The sequence below is a fragment of the Fusarium venenatum genome (genome assembly GCF_020744135.1).
Source record: "Fusarium venenatum strain MPI-CAGE-CH-0201 chromosome Unknown EDB82scaffold_2, whole genome shotgun sequence".
NCBI lineage: Eukaryota > Fungi > Ascomycota > Sordariomycetes > Hypocreales > Nectriaceae > Fusarium > Fusarium venenatum.
The window spans coordinates 1,424,556-1,447,773 of NW_027072130.1; the positions used below are offsets into that span (position 1 = coordinate 1,424,556).

Sequence of the window (23,218 nt, forward strand, 5' to 3'; positions counted from 1 at the left end):
AGCGGAGGCCGAGGCTGAAACTCAGCCTGTGGATCTTCTCACAGGGAGCCCTTACACTGCCGGTCACAACAACACTGAGAACCAACACGCCGCAGAAAGCCATTCAGACGGCTCCGACCGAAGTAGTAAATCTTACCTAGGTGCTTAGCTTTTCCTTGGCGAGTTGGAAGATTGTCAACATGATTGGCCTGGCCATGTGGATGGAACGCCAGGATTGGCGCGAGATCTAAACTCGAGGATATCGTAGGACGTACCAACCACTTCTTGAATGTCAGAATGTGCAGCGGTATCGTTGCTTTCATTGGCACTTCTATTTCAAGCTTAACCAAAAGTCATTAACATGATCGGCTTGGCCATGTGGATGGAGCGCCAGGGCTGGCGATTTGCAGGAATTCAGGTTTCAAGACTAAGTCCGTGCTCTTGTTTTCTTTTTGGAAAGCTCGTATTGGAGTTGCCGTCGGAACATCGCATGCGCTTGGTATATCTTCTGGAATGGATAGCCTATGCCAGGTTTAGGATACGGAACTTGACCTCAGGGTATCAGAAGAATTGACCGCTGAAAGCATAAGGGATGAAATTATTATCTTACTTTATGTTCCTTAGACTATGGTTATTAGACTACTTATTTTTATACTATAAGGCTCTGGAGGCTATTCTTTCTGCTACCCACTAACTTGAGTACTGGATACATATTTAACTACCTAGCATACCAAGTACAAAAATACAGATATCAAATGTCAATCATAAAGATTGCCAAATCATTTGGTAAGAAGTGAACTAAAGTCGTAAAGTCTTGAGAATTTATAAATGACGGTTGTCACAATCTGCAGTCTTGGAGTAGTCGTGTCGTGATGCCTCAAATGTGTCCAGCCGTTGAAAACGGTTTTCCCGTTGAATACGGATACGTATCGAGTAAATTCCCATCCCGCCGTTTCCTTTTTGCTGATCTCGGTCGCAATCCGTCAATTTCATGTTACCTTCCGTCCACACTCCCGCAAAATGTTTCTTTGCTCTGGAATCTTCTCTGCCTCACATGACAAGATTGCGTTTTCTTGCCTCTTTGTGGTTTATCCAGTATAACTCTACATCGCTTCTATAATCTATGTAGTCTCTGGAGAAGGGATAGATCATTGTATCTTCGATTTGCTGTTTACATCAGATGTGCAATCAGGCTGTTACTATGACAATCTGCTATCTTTCGGCATTGATCCTTTCCAAGAACTAACATGTTGTCATTCTTCTGAAAATCGACCCGGCTCTACAGCCCTCTCAACTGGCTAATGACCTACGGTGAGAGGAAACGGCAACTGCAGCTTTCCTACCTACATACGGGAGATGTAGGGGTCTAGATCAGGATGACCAGCAGACAACACTTTCTTGCCTCTTGGCCGTTTTTGAAGATACACCTATGTATTCTCTCTATATTTCGTATGATTTCTATAAGGCACAGATCATTTCGCCTTCAGAGTATTGTCTTGCTATTATTGATGTTTAGTCTACTTTCAGTTTGCTCCTGTGCAATCTGTTGTCTGTCAACATCAATCTTTTCCAAGAGCTTGTTCTCGAAACGGCTCTGCTGCAGATCCGGGGACGCAGGCATCCCACGTGCATGCAATCTTGTTCAACAGGAACAACGTTGTTTTCAGCATGCCGATCTCTGTCATTTTCCGGTTTGAATCTTGGCAAATGGCCATTTGTTTACCGTTGCAAAAAGCCGCTCTCCGTTTGAATCTGCAAGTCATTCCTTCCCCGAGCCGTTTACTTCTCGAAATGGGTCTCTATGGCGAGGAGGTTGAAGAGTAATTTCTGTGTCTTCTCCTTGCCATCTACGACCGTGCTTCCCAAGGGCGTCATGGCGAGATCCGAAGATCTTCTGTCAGAGCTAGTCAACCACGATCTCCTTCCTGAATCTCTGGCATGAAGATTTTATGGTTTTAGGGACTTAAGAATAAAGGTACCTCATAGTTTATGCAGCTTTAGAGTAGTCTTATCATAAATATTTAGACATAAAAAAGCCCCAAAAGTTTGGAGTACAGGAATGGATTGCGCAAGACCATGGGACTCTTGTTCACGTGCATGTAATCTTCATCATCGAGAACATTACTTTCAGTAGTTGTAAACTAAGAAGTCTGAGCATGTACACATCATCACTTGGTAGTAGCTACAGGAAGAAATCCAGACCTGGCACCAGAAACCAGCAAACCAAAAGCTATCCACAAGCGACGAGCCATCGTCGGCCACCATTCGCAAACTATCGCAGACGTGACCGAGGCGTGGACAACCATCAACAACACGAATAAAGCCGCACACCAAATGGACAGCTGCCCCTAAAGAGTATAAAGTGACCTAATGATTTCGTCTGTTATGATCTCAATGCCAATTCATCTGATACCTGACATACCCTCATTCCATTATCATTGCTAGTCACCGCACTCCTTTCATATAAAGTGCACCTCGTTGTCTTCTGGCCACCTGACATACAAAGGCTCTGATCGCCGTTATTGCTTCGGGTTGCTTGCTTTTTGCACCCCGAAGCCCAGATATCGACCTTTCAGGCACCTAACCATGGAGTTGTGAAAACAAAGATGCCTCAATTTATATAGTCTTGAGTAATTATATCCAAAACATCTATATAACCTTCGGCAAGAGTGTAATTCTATTAAACGGCAGAGATAGATTGCGCAGAGTGCTTATTGTGGTCGGTATTGGAAACTCCTTGGTTACCTACCACCGGGCACTATCAGTCACTGCCAGCCACTGCCTTCAGTTTTATTTTCCAATGGATCATTTCTTCGGTATACTTGTAGCTACAGATGAAACTGAAAATAGAAGGACAATTTCTCATCTTTTCCTTACATCCTCATGGACAGACAACCACCAAATACCTACCTCGAAACATCAGAACATCAGAAAATTGCTTGGGTCACAGGCCTCAGCTATTATCAAAATCGACCGCTAGAAACACACCAAACGAAATCCATTAGGAGGTGAGTTTATGCTCCTTAGACCGGACTTTTAGGCTGTTTATTTTTCTACTCTAAGGCTTAGGCTTCCGACTTCGATTCGGCGCAAATATATACTAAAAGTTGCTAACACCATAGTAGGTAGATCCATGCTTCCCAAGCCCGAGATGGCCAAATTTGAAGACCTCCCGGCTGAACTGGTCAACAACATTATTATTGACCGCCTTCCTCGCAAATCTCTAGTGAGTCTGCGGTTGTGTTGGCCTCATCTCGATGCGATAATTCTTCCGCTCTTATTCCGCAAGATTCACATCACATTCGCTCAAAGGCACATCAAAAAGCTCAAGGCGGCTGCATCCTCCCCGCGCATCGCACCGCATGTTCAAGAGATAGTTTTCTTCATTTTCAAGACTCTCCCGTCATGCAAGGTGGACGGTAACACAGATGACTACATCAAAGGATACTCCCAAGCAGTTCGGTACGACTTCTTTATGTGTGTTGATGCCCTGCCAAACCTACGGCCTTCGGCAATCTTATGAGCAATCAGTTGGTAGCCTATTGGTTGGTTTTATTGAGAAAGTGGTCAACCTTGAGGAACTCTCCATCTGCTAGAAAGGCCAAGGTATTGCGAGTCTTCTCCAGTTTCCCGGCCTGCAGCTAGAGAAGGTCTTCAACATCAAGTTGCCCCGTCTCAGGACCATCAAATTGGCATTCGTCCGACTCACCCTAGCCCTTGGGGGACAGTGAGTCAGAGGATATTGCCGGCGAGGTGGCCAGAACAAAACGACGGGTGGATGCGTGTTGCATGCAAGGAATGCGGCGATTAGGTGTCTACGCCAGTGAATCACTGTTTAACGTCTATGACACTAAATCACTATCGCTGTCCATGCGACCCGTCGTGGAGAGGTGCCAGGAAGGTCGATATCTGGGCTTCAGGGTGCAGGAACAAGCAACCCAAAGCAATAACGGCAATCAGAGCCTTTGTTCACAACTCCATATTTAGGGAGGGATGCCTGAAATTTGAGCTTGAGGATGCAAAAAACAAGCGACTCCAAGCTACCATGGCGATCTGGTTGAGTTCCATTACAATGTATAATAAAGAAGAACGCTTTGATTCCACTAGCAAATAAAAACTATCATGACAAGTCTAACCCTCATCCAACGCCAAAAGTAAATCGTGATTGTATCGCTGTTCTCCGTCCTCACTGTGTCAATCAAACCCGTTGCTTCGAGGACAATCCGCCAAACTATTGCGTATTATGTGCGACGCCAGCGCTAGCAGCACTCTCACCAACCTTGACTTCTTCCTCAGGCACGCCAACGCCAACACTAGCTACACTGGCGATACTCTGTGCCGTCATGCCTCGCTCCCGATCGCCACCGGGTCGAATGAGTAGTCCCTCTCGTGGTCCTGCTATGCTTGCTCCTCCAGCAGGGGTCACGCTAACGCTCGTAGTGGTACTGACACTATCACTCCTTGGCCGACTTGTATCGCTAGCTCTTCGCTGGCGAACCTGCCTCTCCAACTCCCTGATCTTTCGCTTCAAAACATCATTCTCCTTCTTGGCAGTCTCGAGCTCGTTTCTGTAAAATGCTGTCTCCTCGTATCGCATGGTAGCTGGCATAAGTCCGGGACTCAGTTGCTCGCTGAGACTTCCGGGTGTTGCACCAACGGAACTCGGTGGGATCGACGTAGGCGGGAGTCGCTGTTGTTGAAAGTAATTGGACGGGTCGAGGCTGCTGCTGTGTTGCGGCCCGGGAGAATTTGTTAGGCTCCTTCGGGAGGCGGTACTATCCTGCCGCGAGAGAGGGGTAGCATGCGAGGGGCGAGGAGCGTGGATCCGTGCTTCGTAGGACGATGACAGCTGCTGGCTGGCAATGCCCTGAGACGTGGTCGATGACGTTCGGTGGTGTCGAGCGGTGGGGATGGAAAAGCCTGCGCCTGAGAGGAGAGACTGTTCGGCTACATCATGGGATGAGTTTGCAGCGGAGGTGGATGAAGTGTTGGACACGACCGAGGCGTTCTGGGCAGCTCGAAGAAGTGATAGCTCGCGAGATAAGCGATTTACCTAGTATATGTTAGAGTGGTACTAGAATAAATCGTCAAGTTGATGTACTCACAACAGCTTCCTGTTCCTTTTCAAGCTCGAGGTGAAGTTCGGCAGCGGTCAACGGACGAGGATGTCTTATCGGTCCAGGTCCAGTTCCAACGCCAAGCTCCTGGGATGGCGGTTGTGAAGCGGTCAAGACAGGCGATGAAAAAGAAGGCGAACGAGAATGGTTGACAGTACTCTGGTTTGAGGGAAGGATGTTTAGAGATGGCGAGACGGGACCTGGAGGTGTAGCCATTGTTGCAGACTGGCGGCGAGATGCCGCGAGAGGAAGTGGTGAAGGTGGGACTGAGTTGAGGTCCGGCATGCCGGTCATCAGGATGTTCTTTTGGTTTCCTAAGTGTGGTTTTTGTTTGATGATGTATGAGCCGGAGATTAAATCTCAGGGTCTTGATAGAAACGAGAAAAGAATGTTTCAATTTGGGTTAAGGTGTGTTCGGGAGATGTTCGAAAGCTCCCGGGCAGCTACTAAACACGCCAGGACCGTCCAAGCTTCCGACTAGTGGGGTTCATGAAGCCATTGATTATGACACCGCCATGTATCTATAGGGTAACCTCATTACCAGCACTGAATGAGCTTAATGTTGCCTTTTGTGCCTGATGGCAGTGATAAAGATATATAGTACTGATGTTTGCAAAAAGTAATCTAGCCTTAGTCGTGATTAACTGGGCCATATTGTTATCCCCTCTTATCAAGCCATGGCTGATGAAGGTTTATGGTTACATGATATTGGAATGTCATGATGAAGCTGTTTAAGAAACACCAACATCATGGAACCACAACAATGAGGACAAAAAAACTAATTTAAATCATCCCAACGTGGAAAAAGAGATTATCATAAACCAACTGATGTATTATTATCAATATTTGTCAACATTATCTAATACTCAAAGTACGCATGATAAAACCTCCTAATTCAATCCTTGAAAGTGGGGTTCAGTGAGCTTCAAGCTCTAAGCTCACAGATAGCTTCATTCAACCTAACCACCAAGAAAATCATCTACATCTCAACGTTTCTGAAAAAGGGCCGTCTATCAGAAACACCCAGAGATTACTGGATGCGGACCAATCGAGGTTCTGATTGATGAGGGGTCACTAATCTTTGTAAAGACTCCGTAAACAATTCCTCATCTCGATCTCGCCCATGATGTAATCGACCTATGACGGCATACTATTCCACCTTCGACGTCAACTTGCAATCATTCTGTGTCCGTGATTTCTTATATCTAGTAAACATCTGATTCTTTCTCTTTCTCTTCTATAATCATCTGAGACAATTCAACCACAAACTTCACACCCTTTCACCACCAAAACAAACACACAACGATCATCATGCCTGAGGGACGTCAATCTCCTGCTCCCGAGCAACAGAGCGGTCGCCAGCAGCAGGATCCTCCTGCCTCTGGAAAGGGTATCAACGAGACCGATAACAAGGACCCCAAGGCTCAGCTTGAGGTAAGATGTCGTCAATATTTCGAGACGTGGTTGTCATGATACTAACCTATCCATGTAGAACCTCTCATCAAACCCCAAGGGTATCACCGACGATGAGGTCGAGAAGAAGTTCACCAAGACCGAGAAATAGTCAGTCACCCCGAATGAACAATTGCGAGCGATCATTTTCTAACCTCTAACAGAATAAATAATACCACGATGGTAATGACTTGATGGAATTATTGCATGGATAGAATTAATTAATCACGACTGAAATAATCATTGTAACTGTCGCCTCTGACTGTATCTTAGTGTGAGCTCGTGACGGTTAATTCATCCATTTTGTAATTTCACTTGTACCTGTAACGTCCTGGATGTGTTGTTAATGATGATAGTGCCTCAATACATAACTATCTCCGGATACCATGACCGCAGCAGAATCTATCGAACGGCATGACTTATCTCACTCTAAGCAGATCGGCAAAAGCCCACTACGACATCTTGAATTATAGAGGAAGACTTAGTTTAAGAAACTATTGTATTAATCGATTGTGCCGTATGTAAATAATCGTAACAATTCGTTAACAGGCTAAACAAAGCCACAATAATACTATCTCATCAGGGCTACAAAAAAACATCCATCTTGATTAACCTTTCCTCCATTTTTGATCGTTTAGTGCTTCTCGCCAGACTCGGGAGCGCTCACATTGGGGCCGTTGTCCGCAGAGGCAGCAGGAACTGATGTTCCCAGAGCACCGTGACCAGCCTCAGGAGCGGCAGTATCAGAAGTCTTCTCCTTGCCAAAGACCTTCTCAAGACCAGCAGCCTTGTAGGCACTTCCACCGTGCTCCTCCTTCTTGAGATCAGCAAGACGACGAGCCTCGGCGTGGACCTCTTGGACCTGTCGGCTGCCCTCGGTGTAGAAATCGGCAATCTTCTTGCCGGTGGGTGTGTTGGAGGCCTTCTCAAAGTAAGAGCTCAAGCCGAGCCACAGGCTGTTGGCACGTTGGGAGATGCCGTAGCTCTCATCGGTGGCCTTGGCCCGGTCGGTGGCGTGGTACTTCTCGTCGAGACCCTTGAGGGTGGAGAAGAAGCGGTTGGTGACACCGTGAGTGGCATCGAGGTCAAGAGCACGCTGGATGGCGGCGTCACCTACGACGTAGCCGTGGGCGAGGTACTCGGCCAGGATACGGGCGCGGGGCTTCTCCTCTTGGGTGATCTCGTCGGAGTCGCGATCAGCATTCTTGGTTGTGGGAACATCGTCGTCACCATCGGCGGTGGCGCTGGTGACCTCAAGATGGTTTGTGCCGAGCTGGGTGTTGTTGAGGAGGAGAGCAGTCTTCTTGGCGGTCTCCTTCTCGAAGATGACCTCTGCGGACTTTGTCTCGCCGTCCTGAGTGACCTTGAGATCTTGGATCTTGCCGCTGGATGATTGTTAGCTTAGTTTTAAGTTAAGGGATAGAAGAGGGATGATTCTTACCAGAAGCTGAAAAAGTCCTTGATCTCGCTGTCGCTGGTGGCGGGGGCGATGTTCTTGACGTTGATAGTAGAGTTGGCAGACATGGTGAATGTGTGTTGTGTTGTTTTGTTTAGGGGGTATCAAACTTGTGAGTAAAAAGGTACGATATGCAGGTGATGAAAGGGGAGGCAGCTGTTTATAAACTAGCAAATGGTTTAGTAGGAATGACGACACCAAGAGTGATCGTGACGAGGCAACCAGGCAGTGTATCTATTTGTCTCTGTAGCTTGGTTGGGAATGGGACCGACCGGAGCTGGAGCTGCGAGCTTCTGTGGAGGGGAACTGGACTGCGGGGCAATTGAGCGACGTCATCAGAGGGAGCCAGTTTGATGGCATGACATGCACGTGAATGCTGTTAAGAGTTACATTGCATAACACTGATTCGTAGGCGAAAAGACAAGTACCCTTTAGCAGATCATTAATTGTTGGGATTGGCATTCTCAAGAACAAACTAGAAGCTGTCATTCTGTGGCGAGGTGATGAAACAGTCTCAGACCAAATCAAGTTGCAGATGAATGAAGTTTCTTTTCACATGTCAAGACCCTTTTTCTTGTGATGATCTTGGCTGATGATCATTTATTCTTGTTATTTCCGTAGCATGGTGATTGATACACCATGCAAATAAAGTCATGAGATATTCGTCTACGCGTCTTGACACGCGTATCTGACGATGATGCATTTACTATGGCGTTTTGTATTTGACTGTTCCCTATGCAGAGAGTGTCTGCAATGTAAACGTGACCTCTCTGAGACCTTTTATGTGTTGGGTTTAGTACATATCCTCATGGGCGCTAATTGCTCCCGTGTTGCGGGTAAGGTACAGTAACCGTCCGTTCCTAGACGGCGTCTGGGTTCTAAATTAATCTCTTTGACGCACGACGCATAAAGGGCTGAAAATTACGAGACTTTATTACAGACATGAGAGTCAAGAGTCGTGATAGTTCCATCTTCAATAAAATCGTACAATATTGAGTGATTGAATCCCACTTATACCATTGATTTGGTGAGAAAAAAAGGCCCAGACCATCCGCTCTTCATCACCGCCTTTATCTCTTACCTTGCCAACTAACACGTCTCCATTCTATCGCATCAAACCCCTGTCCATCAAGCGCTGATGGGATTTTTCCAATGCGACTCTTCAATTTAGTGGTAAATTAGTTTTCATCACATCCTCCATCAATGTGCGACAAACCCTTACTTCGCAGGGAGATGACTATGCTATAATCGATAGTAGTCATGCCATAATAGTATTCGCATTATTAGAGTTAAACACCATTCGTATCAAATACAGACACCACCATCAACCATCACGAGATAAAAACGCCTCCAACAAAAATTACCGCTCGCCACTTCTCTATTTTTTAATCCTCTTCCTCATCTGGCAAAGTACATCACCTAAGCCCACTCTCCCGCTTCTCTAGACAAGCGCTGAGGGTCACAAGCCAGGTTGGCGATCGACTTTAAAGACCAGGGTCTTTATGATCCTTGTTCCTCAACCAGGATCGCCTCTCTATTTTTTCTCTTTCTCATTTTGTCAAGAACGGAACGAGAAGAAAGGGGAAATACAGAGAGAAAAGGACACCTGGCGATACGAGGCTTTCGCAAATATAAACCTAAATACCACTGTGTGTGTGTTCAGCCAGATCTTACTGCATACAAAGTATTGATTACAGGTCAGGCCAGCCAGGGCGGAAAAAAAAAAAAAACGCCCCCTCTCGTGTTTAAACGAGATCCATCACGGGCTTCAAGGCGGTCTAAGCGGTTGGGTTCTAACGCCTCCCCCAGAGACCAGACCGCATTGAAGCGAACTTGCAACCCTACTACTATTAACTAACATCTAACCATGCCATGAAAGGGAAGCAGAGCACACCACCATAAGCTTTTTCCCACTCTCTTTTGTTTCGACGCCAAGGAAACAAACTAGTAACGGTCCAGGTAAAAAGGAACCCATATTCCCAGTTTTTGGGGACAGGACCTCGTCTCTTTTTCCCTCTATCCTTGTTGGTGATTTCATTTCACCGCTCACCTTTTCTTTTTTGGTCATTCGAGTATTCTCTCTTTTACACATATCGCTTCAAAGGAGGATCAAAAAGAATATACCCATCAGTCATTTCTTATTTCAAGGCTTGTTAAATATCAAGGTATGTGACGTACATGTCTCTCTTTCATGGTTTGCGACTAACAAATTAATCAGAAACTACCATGCCTCTTGTTCCAAGCTCCGCACCGCTGCCCGGCAGTATGACCACATTTGCTTACTTGCGTGAGCAAAAAATACTCAACATCGTCTACGTCGGCCTTCTCGTGGTGGAAGTCCTCATGGTTCTAGGCGTCATCTCTGTCGCCCTCGTCAAGCGAGTCAAAGCACACCGACGACCCAAAATGACACGACCAGTCACACCTTTAACAAACTACCCGCCTCACCAATATATGCACATCGGAAACGAAAAGTCAACAACATTATGACGAATTGAGGACATAAGAGATGGAAGGGAGAAAGACCAAAAAGTTGGCGGTTGATCAAACTCAAAGAACGACATCACTACATTTTATTCCTTTGTTCACGGCACAACATTCAGTTTTGAAAGGGCTCATTCACTGTTTTCCGGAAACAAAAAGGGGACGGAGGTTCGGCTGTTCATGATTTACGCAGGATTTCAGTATGCACAATGCGTTTGTTCACTTGGAGCGGGACATGATGATTTACGACTATATATACCCAGATTTTTTGTTAGCTAATGCAATTTACTCTTTTTTATGTTAACTCTTCGTCCCTCAGAGAAGTTTGATACTACAGAGACACACTGTCCACCAAGAGTTGTACGAAATACTAACGACATCATGACTATTTTCTCACAATTGATCGCCGCAGACGTGGATAAGCCCAGTCTCTGGCAGCCCAGCCCCAAGCGTAAGTGTCCGCACTGCGAGTACTATCCTTATCGTCAAAAGAAAAAGGTATGCGAGGTTTGTGAGTTCAAGATGGGAGAAAAGGGCGTGAGAACCTATTTTGAGAGTAACGAGAAGAACTGGGTTGTGTACCACCTCGTTCGACAAGGAGAGCTACCAGCCAGGTCTATACTGGAAGATCATATGCGCACGCGACTCATTAAAGAGAATCGCTGTCGAAGACTCTCATGCGCTGTGGAAAGAGTATCCGTCTACGCCCACTGCGAGCCATGTCGAAAGATGCTCACCAGAAGAGTTGCTGACATGAAGGATCCGAGGGCTGCTCCCGAGGCAACTGTCGCTCGCCTTAGAGCTCTTGGTTACTCCGAGACAGGGTTTGCCATGAGGATTGCCAAGAATGAGACTTGGATTCTTCCCGAGGACTGGACTTGGGAGATTTCTCTGGGACAGTTTGTGCATCCTGATCGCAAGATCTACAACGGGAACTTGGATCCTGAGGAGATGGTTTGATTCGCAGTTTTGTTTTGCAAAATGTTTGAGGTCGATCATTCGATGGGGTGGCCCCATTGGAATCGTGGACTTCAGTGAGTCACGACTAGGTCCCCGATGCGATGCCGACTATCTAAGCACGATTGTCTTTTGGCCTGGGAATCTTTACCATTTGTGACTGAGTTTGGAGTAGGATCTAGAGTTTGATTGAAGTATTGCTTCAGGAGTAATTACATGCTGCCTAGCCCATTCCTTTGCTCTCATGCCATTCTTTTCGTAGCTAGGTAACTCATGAATTGACATCTTGGCTCAAACTTGTATTGCAAGACCAGTACATACCGTGATATATCTTCTTATTAAGTAACAAGCCTATACTTCAAGCATACCGAATCGCCACCTAAAATTGTGTCTGTAGATATCATCAATTCACTGTCTGCCTAGGTAGTCATTCATGTCTGTAGTCACCATGAACACAAAGGACTAAGAAACGTGAATAGACGTCACTTAACTACTGACACGGCCAAAGAAGACCGTGATTTTGAGGACATGATTAACCTCCAGAAAAGAAATTTACTTTATTTGCATTTGTATTACTTATGAACCAAAACTGAAGCCCAAGCCTTCCTAGCAACTCAAGACATGTAAATAGATTTATGTTTTTTAGTTCTTCAACTTTCGCCCACGCCTCCTCAATTTTATTGAAGTTCTCAATAATAATAATAATCTATCCGCGCAGGTCGAAAACTCAATATGCCATAAGAATAAACCTACTCTCACGATAATTTAAGAACACATACGATCTGAATCTGACTGACAGAGCAGCTGCCTAGCTGTCAATATGGCAAAGACTTAACTCTATGATGTAGGCTATAGCTTATAGAAGAAGCTTTTCGAAATTTACTTCGTAAATAGAAAGTCTCCCCATCCTGCAATACTCATAAACACTCAAATACCCCCCTTGGACTATGATCCTTAACAGTCGAGACTTGACTTACACGACCCTCTCCCCAGCCAAGATGACACAACACAACATCACGTCGTTTAAAGGACTCCCTTACGATATCCATTTCTAAATCGGAAAGCACTTAGGATACAGAGGTATTCTTAGGTTAGCAGCAACAAACCGATACTTCCACGATGTCCTCAACCCAAGGGCAACCTTAGGTATTGAGGCCCTCGAATTCTTAATCGTGCATCATTCGCGTCTCCGTCGCAAAGGCATCAAGGTCTCGGTTTGCAGCAAATGCCTGAGATTTCTACCAAAAAAGAAGTTTTTATACGATGAGTGCATTGACTATGACAGTTGGTTGACTCAGTCCTGTCTTGACTGTACTGCGGCTTCGAACCGATGGCCCCATTTGGAGCCGGCCGAACGCTTAGACTCCCAGTTAACATATTACTTCTGCCACAACTGCAGGGATTATCGTACAGAGTCTGAAAGATGCCGTGGGAAACGAATTTATTCTGACACGGGGGAAATTGAAGCTGAAGCAGCCATGGCTCTTTGTGCGCAACCGCGGCGAAAACCCCAGGGGATTGAGAACCTCCTCGCGTACACGTTGGCAAAGACATCATCATTCCTGGACTTTGGAGAGGTTCTGAATTTTGCTCAAGTTAGCCGCAGATTGAATGATGTCGTCAAGCCTCATGAATGGGTCCCACTGCACACGCGACATCAATTCCTTACCGAGAAATGGACGAACCGGACTCAGAACATGGGTATCTTCCCGGCCACCGAGTTGCTCTGTTTTGAATGCTTCAAGATTCGACCCGTTTTTAGTTTCACGCACCAATATCGCCGTAGGGCTCGAGACTCCCCCGAGGAAATTTGGACAACGTGTTGTTGATACTGCCTATACAAGACATACCCGAACAAAGAAATGTGTGATACATGCGGATGTGTCAAGTATGAACAAGAAACATGCGGTAACTTCCAGGAGCTATACGCTCATAGAGTCATTGATGGCAAGAACAGATCTTTGATCAAGAAAGAGTTTTCTTCTATGTTTACCGCTCTGGGTAAATTGTTTGCAGACATGTTAGCAGGAGGATGAGAAGGAGGAGAGACTAGGGGGCTGATGGTTGAATCCATTTTAGGAGATTTGGATACGCTGGTGTATTAGACAGCCCATGCAAGCTGTTTTTAAATGTTGGTGTTCTTATTACTTGATTCTTGATGTATCGGTAGTGGCTATTAGGTAGAAGACAGAGATAAATGACCTAAGATTATGGACTGGGACTGAACAACAGAGCCACCTAGTCTATATAGAGAGACCAGAAGAGCAATGAAGTCTTTAATAGTTGACCAGCTCTAGTATGTTGTCGGTGAAGACTCGAGTGCTAGAACACTCCTGTCTACAGCTCTCGTGAGGTTTGAATTCCAAATGATACCTCCGATGAATTTAACACTTGGTCGTCGTAGTCCTTAGTCTTGGTAATGTCTGCATGTTAATATGCTGGCAAAAGCTCGGGACTGGCATTGGAAACTCGGACCTTGCATGCGAATAGATGCTTTGTTACCACATAGGCGGGTTCCATCCAGTCCAAGGTCTTCTAGGTTCTTGTTAGAAGAGCAGATGCAAAACATCCCTTTCTTTGGGGTCGTAGGCGGCTTGACATTACTTGTCGAAGACGTAATTATTTAGTAATTTTCAGACATATTAGACCTGGTCTTCGGATATTTACTCTCGGTACCTACCTATCCTAAGGGTATGCCGTTCTACTCAGTGAATGGTAGCCTACCAATATCCACGCATGTGATAATCTCCAATTATCGATCCTTAGAATATCACAAAATTAACCGCTGAAAGCATAAGAGATGTTTTATGCTCTTTAGACTATATTTTAGACTATTTATTTTTATACGCAAAGGCTTGGGAGGCCAACCTTTCTGATACCCACTCGCCTCTTGAGGATATTAGAGAAAAACATGGGTCTCAGGAAGAGACAAAAGTCAGATTGCCATTCCCAGGATAGATAGGTCTCAGTAGCTACCTATATATACCTAGAAATAGGTTTCTGGGTACCTGTCTGAGAGATCTTTTTCCCAGCTTTTTAATCAGTGGATGGTAGCCTATTAAGATCCAACCAAGCACGTGATGACCCCCAATTATGCAGGTCAACTATGTCCAGGCATGCAACTTCCCCCTCTCACCATTTGCACTTCAACAACAATTCGCATCTATTTTATTTATTACATATCAAGAGATAAACTAACCGTCTTGGTATACTCAACTTGAACTGCAAACCTGGCTTAGAACGAAAAAAAATTAGTGAATTACAACATTCACATGTCAGTGAATCACGCACGGCATTCAAACCTTCAGTGAATCACGACATTCACATTGTCAGTGAAACACGCACGACCTTCAAATCTTCAGTGATTCACAGCGCTATGACGAGTCTCCATAATATTCCACAAGAGCTTCTGTACAATGTCCTGGAGTATCTAGACTGCCGAGCTCTTGGGGCTATGCGCCTTGTTTGGCCCTCTCTCGACGAACCAGTCCTCCTCCCTCGACTCTTCAGTGTCGTACGACTGTCCTTCTTAGAGAAGCATCGGCTTCAATTCCTAGGTATGCGTGGCGGCTTGCTGTCAATCTAAAAAGAGATGCAAGCTTAACAGTTTCAATTCCTAGGCATATCCTCTTCGCCACGTTTGGCGGCCCATGTTCGTATTCTGCAATGGAATTCGTTATGCCACACGGAAGAGTTCAACATCTCGCCGACTTGGCTGAAGACTTTTCTCTCTAGTGATGCTATCCCGAATTTCCGCCCACTCTTCTTGGAGGGATTAGACGCCATGGTCAATCTCAGGACCTTTACCACCATCATGCTACATCCTTCGCAGTCACAAGGTGATCTGTGGCGCGGAGATTCGGCACCACCACTTGGACGCCTTTTCCTCACCGACGAATTTTCCAAGTTGGATCTTCTTCAGGTTTTCGACAACTTCCTTGTGCCAGCTATGCTCTGTTATGGGTCGAAAATCGAGTCTGTTCGTCTTTTATGCAAGAGTATCGTCATGGGAGATAGAAGGCCTGAATGTGACTTCGATGGTCATCCGCTTACGTACTATAGGGGTTTGATCGAAGCTTTCCGTTCACTAAGGGTCAGACTCGATCCCTTCGGATTGCGTAATGTCAAGGAGCTCGATCTTTGTGCTACTTTCCCTTCAGCCATATCATCCGAGTTCCATCGAAGAGAGTTGCAGGCCCATATGCTCGATATAGTCTCTGCTGCTAAGGAGCTCCGAGTTTTGTCTCTGCGCTCGACCGACCCCGATTCTGAAGTTGAACACGATATTAGAGATTCAACCATCTTTCCAGGACTCCACACACTGGAATTTAAACATTTGAGTACACTCAAACTTGTGAACCTGACCTTTTCCGTCAAAGATTTCAACGAATTGCTTGCAAAGCGTGCAGAAACGCTACAACACATTCTTCTCTACAACTGCACCGGAAGCGAAACAGGGCTTTTAGAAGTGGTTAGGTTTGTGGCTGCCGACCCTTCTATAAAGTTACACAGGTTCTCAGTTTGCGTATCTGAGAGTATAGGGTTGGGCCCTTGGGAAGAGGATCAAACTATGGCAGCCCAAATAATACCTGAGCAGGAGATCCTTGCCTTTATCAACAATGGGGAGGGCGTTGAAAGTGAAGCCGTGGATCCCTTTTTGCACCATCAACCTATCGGTGCTGATGACTGGCAATCGGCTTCTGAACGGGATAGGTCGGAGATTGACCATTACATAGACCTGTGGGCGACTGCGGTAGAGAGCCCGGAGAGATTGACATCTGAATGGCCCCGGTGGGGGTCTTTGCACTATGCTTGCAAAGTATGCCAGGCTTGAGGGCTACGAGGAAACGAAATACCGGCCACGACGGCTATGTGTATGCCGACACATCAGAAAAATTGGTCGCTGGAAACCATGAGAGACGAAATTATTGGGTCAGCTTATGCTATTTATTTTTGTACCCTAAACACCAACTGCTAAGGTTTACCGCGGGAAATGTTGACTACCAGACATTTTGTAACGGATCCCACAAGCTCGGAAACAATTGATCAAGAAACGCATCATCAGACATAAAAAAGTTGGAAAAGTCCTGTGGCTCTTCTGCACTCGGATCTTCGGGCGGAGTAATCGCCAGAAGCTTTTCCACAACTTCGGTATGTTGAGCCAAACATATATCGCCAAGATCCCAAGCATGTTTCTCTTTATGCGACCGAAGAGTAGATAAGAGGTCGGAAGCAATCTTTAATGAAGAGCTTTGAACGAGGCCTGAAGTAGAGTTCTCCGTCTCTAGAGCGCACCGAAGAAGGAAGCTGACTGTCGTGGACAGTGCAAAGGCGCTGCTTGGAAGCCAAAAGTCTGCAAGATGTTCTGCATGTAACTCCTGCACCAGAATGAGGATATCTTCTGCAGTTCTTCTAGCCTGCATATAGCAATTTAACAGGCGGCTATCGTTAGCCTCTCGGATGCGCTTCTCTTCTTCAAGGTCAATTCTCTGGGATAACAGTCTGACGGTCAAATACGACAGGCGCAAGTTTGCGGCGCCAGGAATTGCCAGATTCGTTCCACGAATGACGACCCGACGGATGTCATCACCAAGATTTTCGACCCAACTGTTCAATGCTAGTTCTAGGCGTGTCGTGCGTCTAGGATCGTCCGCGTTTCTGAGTTGATGGACATGCCTCAAATGCAAGTCCAAAACGTCCGTAAGCCCTACAAGAGCGATGTATATGGTAGCTTTGAGCATTTTGTCTGATGATGCACCTTCTTCGCAGAGGTTCTCCGCAAGTGGTTTAGGCACATCGTTCAGACTGGAGGAGATGACGGGAGGTGTTCCATGAGCTAAACTCAACCTGTGAACGCGTTAGACTGACGGGGATGGAGTTGATCGAGATGTCTACACACCACTTATCATGAATCAAAAGTGCCCACCAAATTCTCATCCGTAGATTCTTCTCGGATTGTGGGATCTCCCATGGTGTTGGGCTGTGATTCAGACCTAACGAATGCGCCATTGCGATTGAGGAGGCGAACAAAACCCCATTGCCAATGAGAGAAGTCACTTCGCGCCCACCAATGTTCAAGATGGCAGCTTCAATCACAGATATACCGGGAGACCTGTGGATTTGCGAGTATATGGCTTCGGTAGCAAGATTCCAGATAAAGCGTCCATCGGGACACCTGTGGCGAGACAGGGTAGGAGAGCTATTCCAGAAGATTATCGAGTGAGCGTATAAACAGCTGAGTAGCGCGGGAGATATGCTGTCTTTCTTCTCCCTGTACTGTTTACGGAAATGCGCTTCATCGAGTAGAGGGAAGGACGAGTTGACCTTTTCGAAATAACTGGAGACGTCAGCAGTGTCTTGCATCATTCCGATATAGACTTACACATCTAGAACATCACTGGCAAAAGGCTCCAGTATCTTCTCAATGAGTTGGAGTCTTTCCTCAGGGAAAGTGCGATTTGAGTCCAATCCTACCGGTCGCTTCTGTACCATGGTGAATAGGACAGGGCGAGATCTGTTTCCCGGAACTGGTCTGACAATCCGCGACCCTCTTGCTGAACTAGGCATTGCAGACAGGTAGTCTGATAATACCTGGTTATCGGATGTTACTGTCGGTCCAACTATATGAAGATTATGCTGCTGTTCATCGTTGGATCCCAGTGCCAATGGCGACTCCTCAGGTTGAGCATCTTGTTGGGGTGGCCACTCTGTGCTTCTCGATGCCAATGGAGAGATAACCGGGGCTGCGTTTCTTGCACCTGTATCTTGAATAGATTCATGAGTTGGTGTGGGTATTGGGTCCGGTCCTATACTCAGTGTGGACTGCTCAATAAGTGAATCATCTAGCACTGACGCAGGTCCCGGGTTGGAGCCGTCACGTGGGGTTTCAGCAACCGAGGCGCGGGAGTCTCGTTTTGCCCGTCGCCTTGATTTGGGAGTCGATGATGGATCTAGTACTCTAAACTTTGGGGGATATACACATTCAGTGCGATGGGCTCGGCACATAAGACAAGCAGCTTCGCCCGATTCATCGGACTGGCAGCGGGATTTGCGCTTTCGGCAGGGAACACAGGCCGGTCGGAGATGAGATCTATATGGGCGCATCTTTTACTTCTTGTCGCAGTTGTTGTTTGGAATCAATCGTTGGTTGGGAAATCTCTCCGCGGCATTAATGATGGTGTTGGTGAATGTTGAGAGGTGGGTTTCCCGCGGGAAATGACAGAACAGTTTGAGGACAGTGCGTACAACACTGTCATATGGACTGTATGCCTCATGGAGTCAGTATGACAGGCAAACTTTCACGATTAATGAGCTCTCCGACATGGCATGGAAAGATAGAGAGTCCTTTCTCTATATATCACGAATTGAAGATGCTAGCATTACTCAACTTAGACAAACGAGTAGATTGATATGAATCTGTGAGTTCCTAAGCTGTAGCCAATACACCAGGTAGCTAACCTACATTAACAAACATGTGCTTCCAAGACCTCGTTTGGGGATTCCTTGTCCACTTTGTGCCAACAAAACTCCATTTGATTCTTCCATATTCCAACCCCGAATAGTCATGGAAACCTCAACTATTATCTTCCAATACATATAACCCAAACCTCTAACAAACGCTGCACCATCATGACGGTGAAACATAGGAATTTCCACAGTTCCCAACACAGAGGGCTTGACTCAGTGACCTTCAAGGTCTGATATCTTTCAATTCGCAGGGACCTTTATTCATTTCCGTCCACACAGGTTTACTCAAGAGTTGTGGGGTAGAATCCTGGCCATGACTAGTTCAGGATATTGATCAAAGTTGTGCGAGTAAGCTTCTGAACTCCTTTCGGGTATTTTTGTTCAAACCAAAAGCCATCTTTGCAGCAGTGGCCAGAGTAACATGATGACCAGAAGACAGGCTTGGGCTACGCAAGCTGCGGCTTGTCGATTTGGCTCGGTGGCTGGCTATAAATTTGACCAGCACGAAGCTCATGTGGAACCAAGTCTGGCATATGGACCGTAAAGATGAGCAGCACCTCATAGGGCGGCTGGCGCCAGAGATCGTGGCAGAGAGTGGTCTGTCAAAATGTTAGCACGTGACCTCTGGGGAGATGCAGAAGATGATAGTTACAATCATGTTTGCGCTGTTTGTATAGGGATAAGAATCTGGCTTGAAGAAGAAGAAAAGAAGAGAAGATCTCCAGGCTCGCAGACGTTTGGGTATACTCAACTTCTTTCGTGGGAGTACCTTCCGTTGAGGAACAGTTCTTGAAGCAACAGGAACATGCCATACTGCCTGGATAAGGCAAGAGACACAGGGAAACTCGCCGTTTTGTTGGAAGTCACTATTTTTCGAAGGAAGGACACGGCAGAGAAACGCGCTCTGGCACTTACCCAAGATCCAGGGGTAAGTAATGTGCACCTCCAAAGGTAGGAACACCTTCCGTCAACTGAGAATAACAACGGGACTACCTTTGGGGAAGTCACGGTATGTCACTGGATAATCAAGTATGGCTCTGTTTCTGGGCACAAACAGGTACCTAGGTATGAGAAAATCATCATGCATTGATCTGATCTTCTATCCGTTGTTTCTCCAGGAGTTGAGGGGCATTAGTTGACCTTGTAGGCGGTAGTTCCATACCGGCGTCCCGAGCTGTCAACAGACCACTGGCCAGGTACGAGACGCAGAGAACAATTAGCAATTGTGTCAGCCCGTTGAATGGCCAGAGACAATCGCACAAGACATCGATGGTAAATCTTGATGAACAACTACACCCTAACCGTGGATAGTGGAGCCTGATCACTATGCCTAGGAACTGGTTAAAGCATTGCCTGTGTGAGAGATAATACCAGAAAGCGGAGGCATAGTTGCAACCCCTGGGTGCGGGAGCTACTGGCGTGTATCGAAATATCCAACCAAGTCTCACGGGTCCTTTTCTAAGAAATATAGCCGCAGTCGTGGCAACTAGAAGAACGTCCATGATGAAATCCATGGTTGAATACATGTGGTGTTTTCTTGGCGGTACTGGTGGTGGTAAGACAATGCCTTTCTTTCGTGAATCACTTGCGTGGGTGGGTATTCGATGGCTCTGTAGAAGAATCGGTGAATATAGCAAAGGTTGAAGTGGGTAGTTGGGAGTTTGCCTTTTGAAAGTAAAGTGCAAGTTGCTGGAGGATGAACATGGGAGCCATTGGCTCTTTATATATAGGACGACGTGCACTGAGTTTCATCACTTATGCAAACTCTCTAACTTGTAAACTTAGACTATTAGGTCTAAGTTCACATAGCATCAGGAATATTAACATTTGGGTTTTAGTGTCTGCCACCCTAGTAGATAGACAAGTTAACATTCTAAGTTTCAAGGTTTAGAAAATAAATATTCCAAGAACTATAACTAAGGAACATAAACTCTTCTACTCTTTCCTCTCTTAAGCTTTCGGCAGTCAATTATCCTGATACCCAAGGCCACCTCACAAGAGACCCAACCCACAAAAGACCGTGTCTACATCAAGGCGATTTATCATGGCTCAAGGATTTAGCAGAAGCCGGCTTTTTGAAGACAATACTATATAAGAATAACAGATTCATAACTCTTCTGGAATCATGGGAAAGCTTTTGTTTTGCGTTTATACACTTGGAAGTTTCCTTACTAAGTTTGCACAGAAGCTCAGCCTTCTCAGCAATAGCTCTTTCTAAAACATAAAATAAAGGCTATATGCTACAAGGTTTCAAGAAGAAAAAAAATGCATCAAATAAAAAACTTAGTTTTTAATCACGAATCCACTCAACTATTGTGAGTGGTTCTGTGGAAGATGCAGTCCTACCACAGAAGAAAGTTCTCGGGGATGGTTCTTCAGCGTCTGCGGCAGGACAACAGACAGTGACGGTATGGGTAAGAGCATGAGATGCCTGAATACTTCATCTTATCTGGTCGAAAAGCTGAGCAAGTCTTAACGCATGGTGTCCAAGCATGGGGCAATGGGATAACTCGTATAATAAGTTGCATTGGGCCAGCAGTGTACCAGTTTCTATTCTCTGTCGATTTTAGTATATACATCTCCAGAGAATACGGCGACACTGTGCATGATACCGTGAATGCAGAAGCACGCGACCACATTAGGCATACCACCCTACAAGAACTTTTCCAAAGACTTGGCTGTGTCGACAATTGACTTTTCAACCGGGTAAAACTCCTTCCCTGTAAACTTGACAGTCTTAGAAGTGTCAAGGATCTTTTCCTTGGGAAACGCATAGCCGGGATAGTATCCCTCGCCAGGTTTTCCAACCTTGATAATATCCTGTCTATCAGGATATGCCCTGCGAAGAACATCCGCAGCAGCCTGAGGGGGTACCATGCCGGCTGTCAGTAAGAACCGCTCTCCGTTCGCCTTCTCAGCATGGTCGACACTGAACACTGCAACTCGGGCAACATCGCGAACATCCACATAGCTAGGGTTCGGGACTAACGGCTCGGGAATATCCTGGCCTGAGAGTACCTGCCAGATGAAGGCAGTCGTGCCACCAATCTTGGAGATGGAGTCGAGGGCTGGCTGTGGTCCCATGACGAAACTGCAAAGTCATTGTTAGTTACATAAGAACGAGGACTGGCTTGTGAGGTCAAGCTTACGTAGGGTTGAGAGCAGTCATTGTGAAAGAAGGCTTCTTTTCGTCGCGAAACTTCCAAAAGGCTCGTTCGCTAGCTACTTTGCTCGCAACGTAGATCAATGGACCGGGCGACTCTTTGCCGAGTTTCTTGACGGCATCCAAAGCAGCGACATTCCAGTCGGCTTCCGTGACTCGGTTTGAAGGTGGGTTGCCAGAACCGCTTATGGCAGCAATAGACGACATCAAGACAACTGACTTGATTGACGGCTCAGTGAGGGCAGACTCCAGGACGCCCTGAGTGCCTTTGATGGAAACTTCAAGAACTGGATCAGGGTCTGTGAAGCTCAGACTAACTGCGGCAGCTAGATGCAGGATTGCATGTACGCCTGGTCTCGTTAGAAGTTATTTATAATTGGTGAGCCTAGTGACATACCCTTCACAGCGGCATCGAAAGCTCCAGGAGCAACAATGTCCGGTACTTCGACAATCTCGAGGTCGCTTCCATATGACGAAAGAGCCTTTACAAGAGAATCTCCGGAGGCCTTGGATCGGACAGTGCCTCGAACAGCATATCCTGCTTTGAGGAAAGCTTCCACGACACTGCCGGCGATGTAGCCATTGGCGCCAGTTACCAAGACGATGGGCTTATCAGACATGATGGGATAAGTATAGAATTAGGAGTTGATCGAATAGTATTGATGGTGTATTCCTTGTGATGGTCCTACTCTCAGAGAGTCGTTACTGTCATTTTATGTTCAGCATATAACTACTAAACTGCCAAATACAAACCTCTACCATCCTTGAAGCTATCATGACAAAGCACATATTTCCTACCGGCATTGTAAAAACCCCGGTTGAGTATTTCAATGGCTGAACATGTCGTTTAGTGCAACTCAAAATGATTGGTTTGGGCAGGGTGGTGCTGTAAGATTAGTGAACAATAGGCTGGCTTGCTGACGATGCAACCCTGCTTAAGGTGGTGAGTAAGCCCTCAATCGGGGAAACTTAGTCAACGCAGAAACTTGGGTCGGCTTTTAAGCCCCGTTGGCGTTTCCGAATTACTGATCGGGATTCGGTGTTCCGACATTAACGATTGATGAGACAAAAAAGAACAGGTACTAAACAACAACACAGCATAATTATATGGATAGAGAAAGTCATTTTCTGAAAACAGAGGGG

At 46.1% G+C, this 23,218-nt stretch overlaps 10 protein-coding genes across 10 annotated transcripts; 6 read left to right on the forward strand and 4 right to left on the reverse strand.

The window, feature by feature from the left end:
• The first annotated feature begins 961 nt into the window (after nt 1-961).
• On the forward strand, nt 962-2,005 carry EDB82DRAFT_495165 (uncharacterized protein). Its single transcript, XM_065608505.1, has one exon. It carries the CDS (start codon nt 1,356-1,358, stop codon nt 1,674-1,676), a length of 321 nt encoding a protein of 106 aa, XP_065464533.1. The 5' UTR covers nt 962-1,355; the 3' UTR covers nt 1,677-2,005.
• Nucleotides 2,006-3,130: 1,125 nt separating this feature from the next.
• Nucleotides 3,131-3,502, forward strand: EDB82DRAFT_523194 (uncharacterized protein; the record flags this gene model as incomplete). Its single annotated transcript, XM_065609110.1, has 1 exon — nt 3,131-3,502. One exon carries the CDS (start codon nt 3,131-3,133, stop codon nt 3,500-3,502), a length of 372 nt encoding a protein of 123 aa, XP_065464534.1.
• A 708-nt stretch (nt 3,503-4,210) lies between these two features.
• EDB82DRAFT_473905 (uncharacterized protein) lies at nt 4,211-5,390 on the reverse strand (the record flags this gene model as incomplete). The annotated part of the gene is made up of 2 exons (XM_025733326.1): nt 4,211-5,032; nt 5,085-5,390. The coding sequence occupies 2 exons, from the start codon at nt 5,388-5,390 to the stop codon at nt 4,211-4,213; spliced, it is 1,128 nt and encodes a 375-aa protein (XP_025584244.1).
• Nucleotides 5,391-5,918: 528 nt separating this feature from the next.
• EDB82DRAFT_495169 (uncharacterized protein) lies at nt 5,919-7,026 on the forward strand. The gene is made up of 2 exons (XM_025733327.2): nt 5,919-6,530; nt 6,589-7,026. Exons 1-2 carry the CDS (start codon nt 6,408-6,410, stop codon nt 6,658-6,660), a joined length of 195 nt encoding a protein of 64 aa, XP_025584245.1. The 5' UTR covers nt 5,919-6,407; the 3' UTR covers nt 6,661-7,026.
• A 3-nt stretch (nt 7,027-7,029) lies between these two features.
• EDB82DRAFT_495173 (uncharacterized protein) lies at nt 7,030-8,510 on the reverse strand. The gene is made up of 2 exons (XM_025733328.2): nt 7,990-8,510; nt 7,030-7,933 (listed from the first exon to the last, which is right to left on the reverse strand). The coding sequence occupies exons 1-2, from the start codon at nt 8,070-8,072 to the stop codon at nt 7,183-7,185; spliced, it is 834 nt and encodes a 277-aa protein (XP_025584246.1). The 5' UTR covers nt 8,073-8,510; the 3' UTR covers nt 7,030-7,182.
• A 2,391-nt stretch (nt 8,511-10,901) lies between these two features.
• EDB82DRAFT_495179 (uncharacterized protein) lies at nt 10,902-11,689 on the forward strand. Its single transcript, XM_025733330.2, has one exon. It carries the CDS (start codon nt 11,011-11,013, stop codon nt 11,446-11,448), a length of 438 nt encoding a protein of 145 aa, XP_025584248.2. The 5' UTR covers nt 10,902-11,010; the 3' UTR covers nt 11,449-11,689.
• Nucleotides 11,690-12,923: 1,234 nt separating this feature from the next.
• On the forward strand, nt 12,924-13,274 carry EDB82DRAFT_473908 (uncharacterized protein; the record flags this gene model as incomplete). Its single annotated transcript, XM_025733333.1, has 1 exon — nt 12,924-13,274. One exon carries the CDS (start codon nt 12,924-12,926, stop codon nt 13,272-13,274), a length of 351 nt encoding a protein of 116 aa, XP_025584250.1.
• A 1,955-nt stretch (nt 13,275-15,229) lies between these two features.
• On the forward strand, nt 15,230-16,279 carry EDB82DRAFT_523200 (uncharacterized protein; the record flags this gene model as incomplete). Its single annotated transcript, XM_025733334.2, has 1 exon — nt 15,230-16,279. The coding sequence occupies one exon, from the start codon at nt 15,230-15,232 to the stop codon at nt 16,277-16,279; it is 1,050 nt and encodes a 349-aa protein (XP_025584251.2).
• An 83-nt stretch (nt 16,280-16,362) lies between these two features.
• EDB82DRAFT_128544 (fungal-specific transcription factor domain-containing protein) lies at nt 16,363-18,897 on the reverse strand. Its single transcript, XM_025733335.2, has 3 exons — nt 17,828-18,897; nt 17,345-17,782; nt 16,363-17,292 (listed from the first exon to the last, which is right to left on the reverse strand). The coding sequence occupies exons 1-3, from the start codon at nt 18,547-18,549 to the stop codon at nt 16,446-16,448; spliced, it is 2,007 nt and encodes a 668-aa protein (XP_025584252.1). The 5' UTR covers nt 18,550-18,897; the 3' UTR covers nt 16,363-16,445.
• Nucleotides 18,898-21,350: 2,453 nt separating this feature from the next.
• On the reverse strand, nt 21,351-22,808 carry EDB82DRAFT_128648 (uncharacterized protein). The gene is made up of 3 exons (XM_025733336.2): nt 22,473-22,808; nt 22,062-22,425; nt 21,351-22,003 (listed from the first exon to the last, which is right to left on the reverse strand). Exons 1-3 carry the CDS (start codon nt 22,693-22,695, stop codon nt 21,565-21,567), a joined length of 1,026 nt encoding a protein of 341 aa, XP_025584253.1. The 5' UTR covers nt 22,696-22,808; the 3' UTR covers nt 21,351-21,564.
• Nucleotides 22,809-23,218: the final 410 nt, after the last annotated feature.

What these genes read in the sequence shown, in the direction of transcription:
- EDB82DRAFT_128544 (XM_025733335.2), bottom strand. Translation starts at nt 18,549, where the DNA reads ATGCGCCCATATAGATCTCATCTCCGACCGGCCTGTGTTCCCTGCCGA. An exon ending in GCCAGTGATGTTCTAGATGT is followed by an intron (nt 17,783 to 17,827) that starts GTAAGTCTATAT and finishes TGACGTCTCCAG; the next exon opens with TTATTTCGAAAAGGTCAACT. An exon ending in CTTTTGATTCATGATAAGTG is followed by an intron (nt 17,293 to 17,344) that starts GTGTGTAGACAT and finishes ACGCGTTCACAG; the next exon opens with GTTGAGTTTAGCTCATGGAA.
- EDB82DRAFT_495165 (XM_065608505.1), top strand. Translation starts at nt 1,356, where the DNA reads ATGACCAGCAGACAACACTTTCTTGCCTCTTGGCCGTTTTTGAAGATA.
- EDB82DRAFT_495173 (XM_025733328.2), bottom strand. Translation starts at nt 8,072, where the DNA reads ATGTCTGCCAACTCTACTATCAACGTCAAGAACATCGCCCCCGCCACC. An exon ending in AAGGACTTTTTCAGCTTCTG is followed by an intron (nt 7,934 to 7,989) that starts GTAAGAATCATC and finishes ACAATCATCCAG; the next exon opens with CGGCAAGATCCAAGATCTCA.
- EDB82DRAFT_495169 (XM_025733327.2), top strand. Translation starts at nt 6,408, where the DNA reads ATGCCTGAGGGACGTCAATCTCCTGCTCCCGAGCAACAGAGCGGTCGC. An exon ending in ACCCCAAGGCTCAGCTTGAG is followed by an intron (nt 6,531 to 6,588) that starts GTAAGATGTCGT and finishes CTATCCATGTAG; the next exon opens with AACCTCTCATCAAACCCCAA.
- EDB82DRAFT_128648 (XM_025733336.2), bottom strand. Translation starts at nt 22,695, where the DNA reads ATGTCTGATAAGCCCATCGTCTTGGTAACTGGCGCCAATGGCTACATC. An exon ending in TTTCGATGCCGCTGTGAAGG is followed by an intron (nt 22,426 to 22,472) that starts GTATGTCACTAG and finishes TAACGAGACCAG; the next exon opens with GCGTACATGCAATCCTGCAT. An exon ending in ATGACTGCTCTCAACCCTAC is followed by an intron (nt 22,004 to 22,061) that starts GTAAGCTTGACC and finishes ATGACTTTGCAG; the next exon opens with TTTCGTCATGGGACCACAGC.
- EDB82DRAFT_495179 (XM_025733330.2), top strand. Translation starts at nt 11,011, where the DNA reads ATGGGAGAAAAGGGCGTGAGAACCTATTTTGAGAGTAACGAGAAGAAC.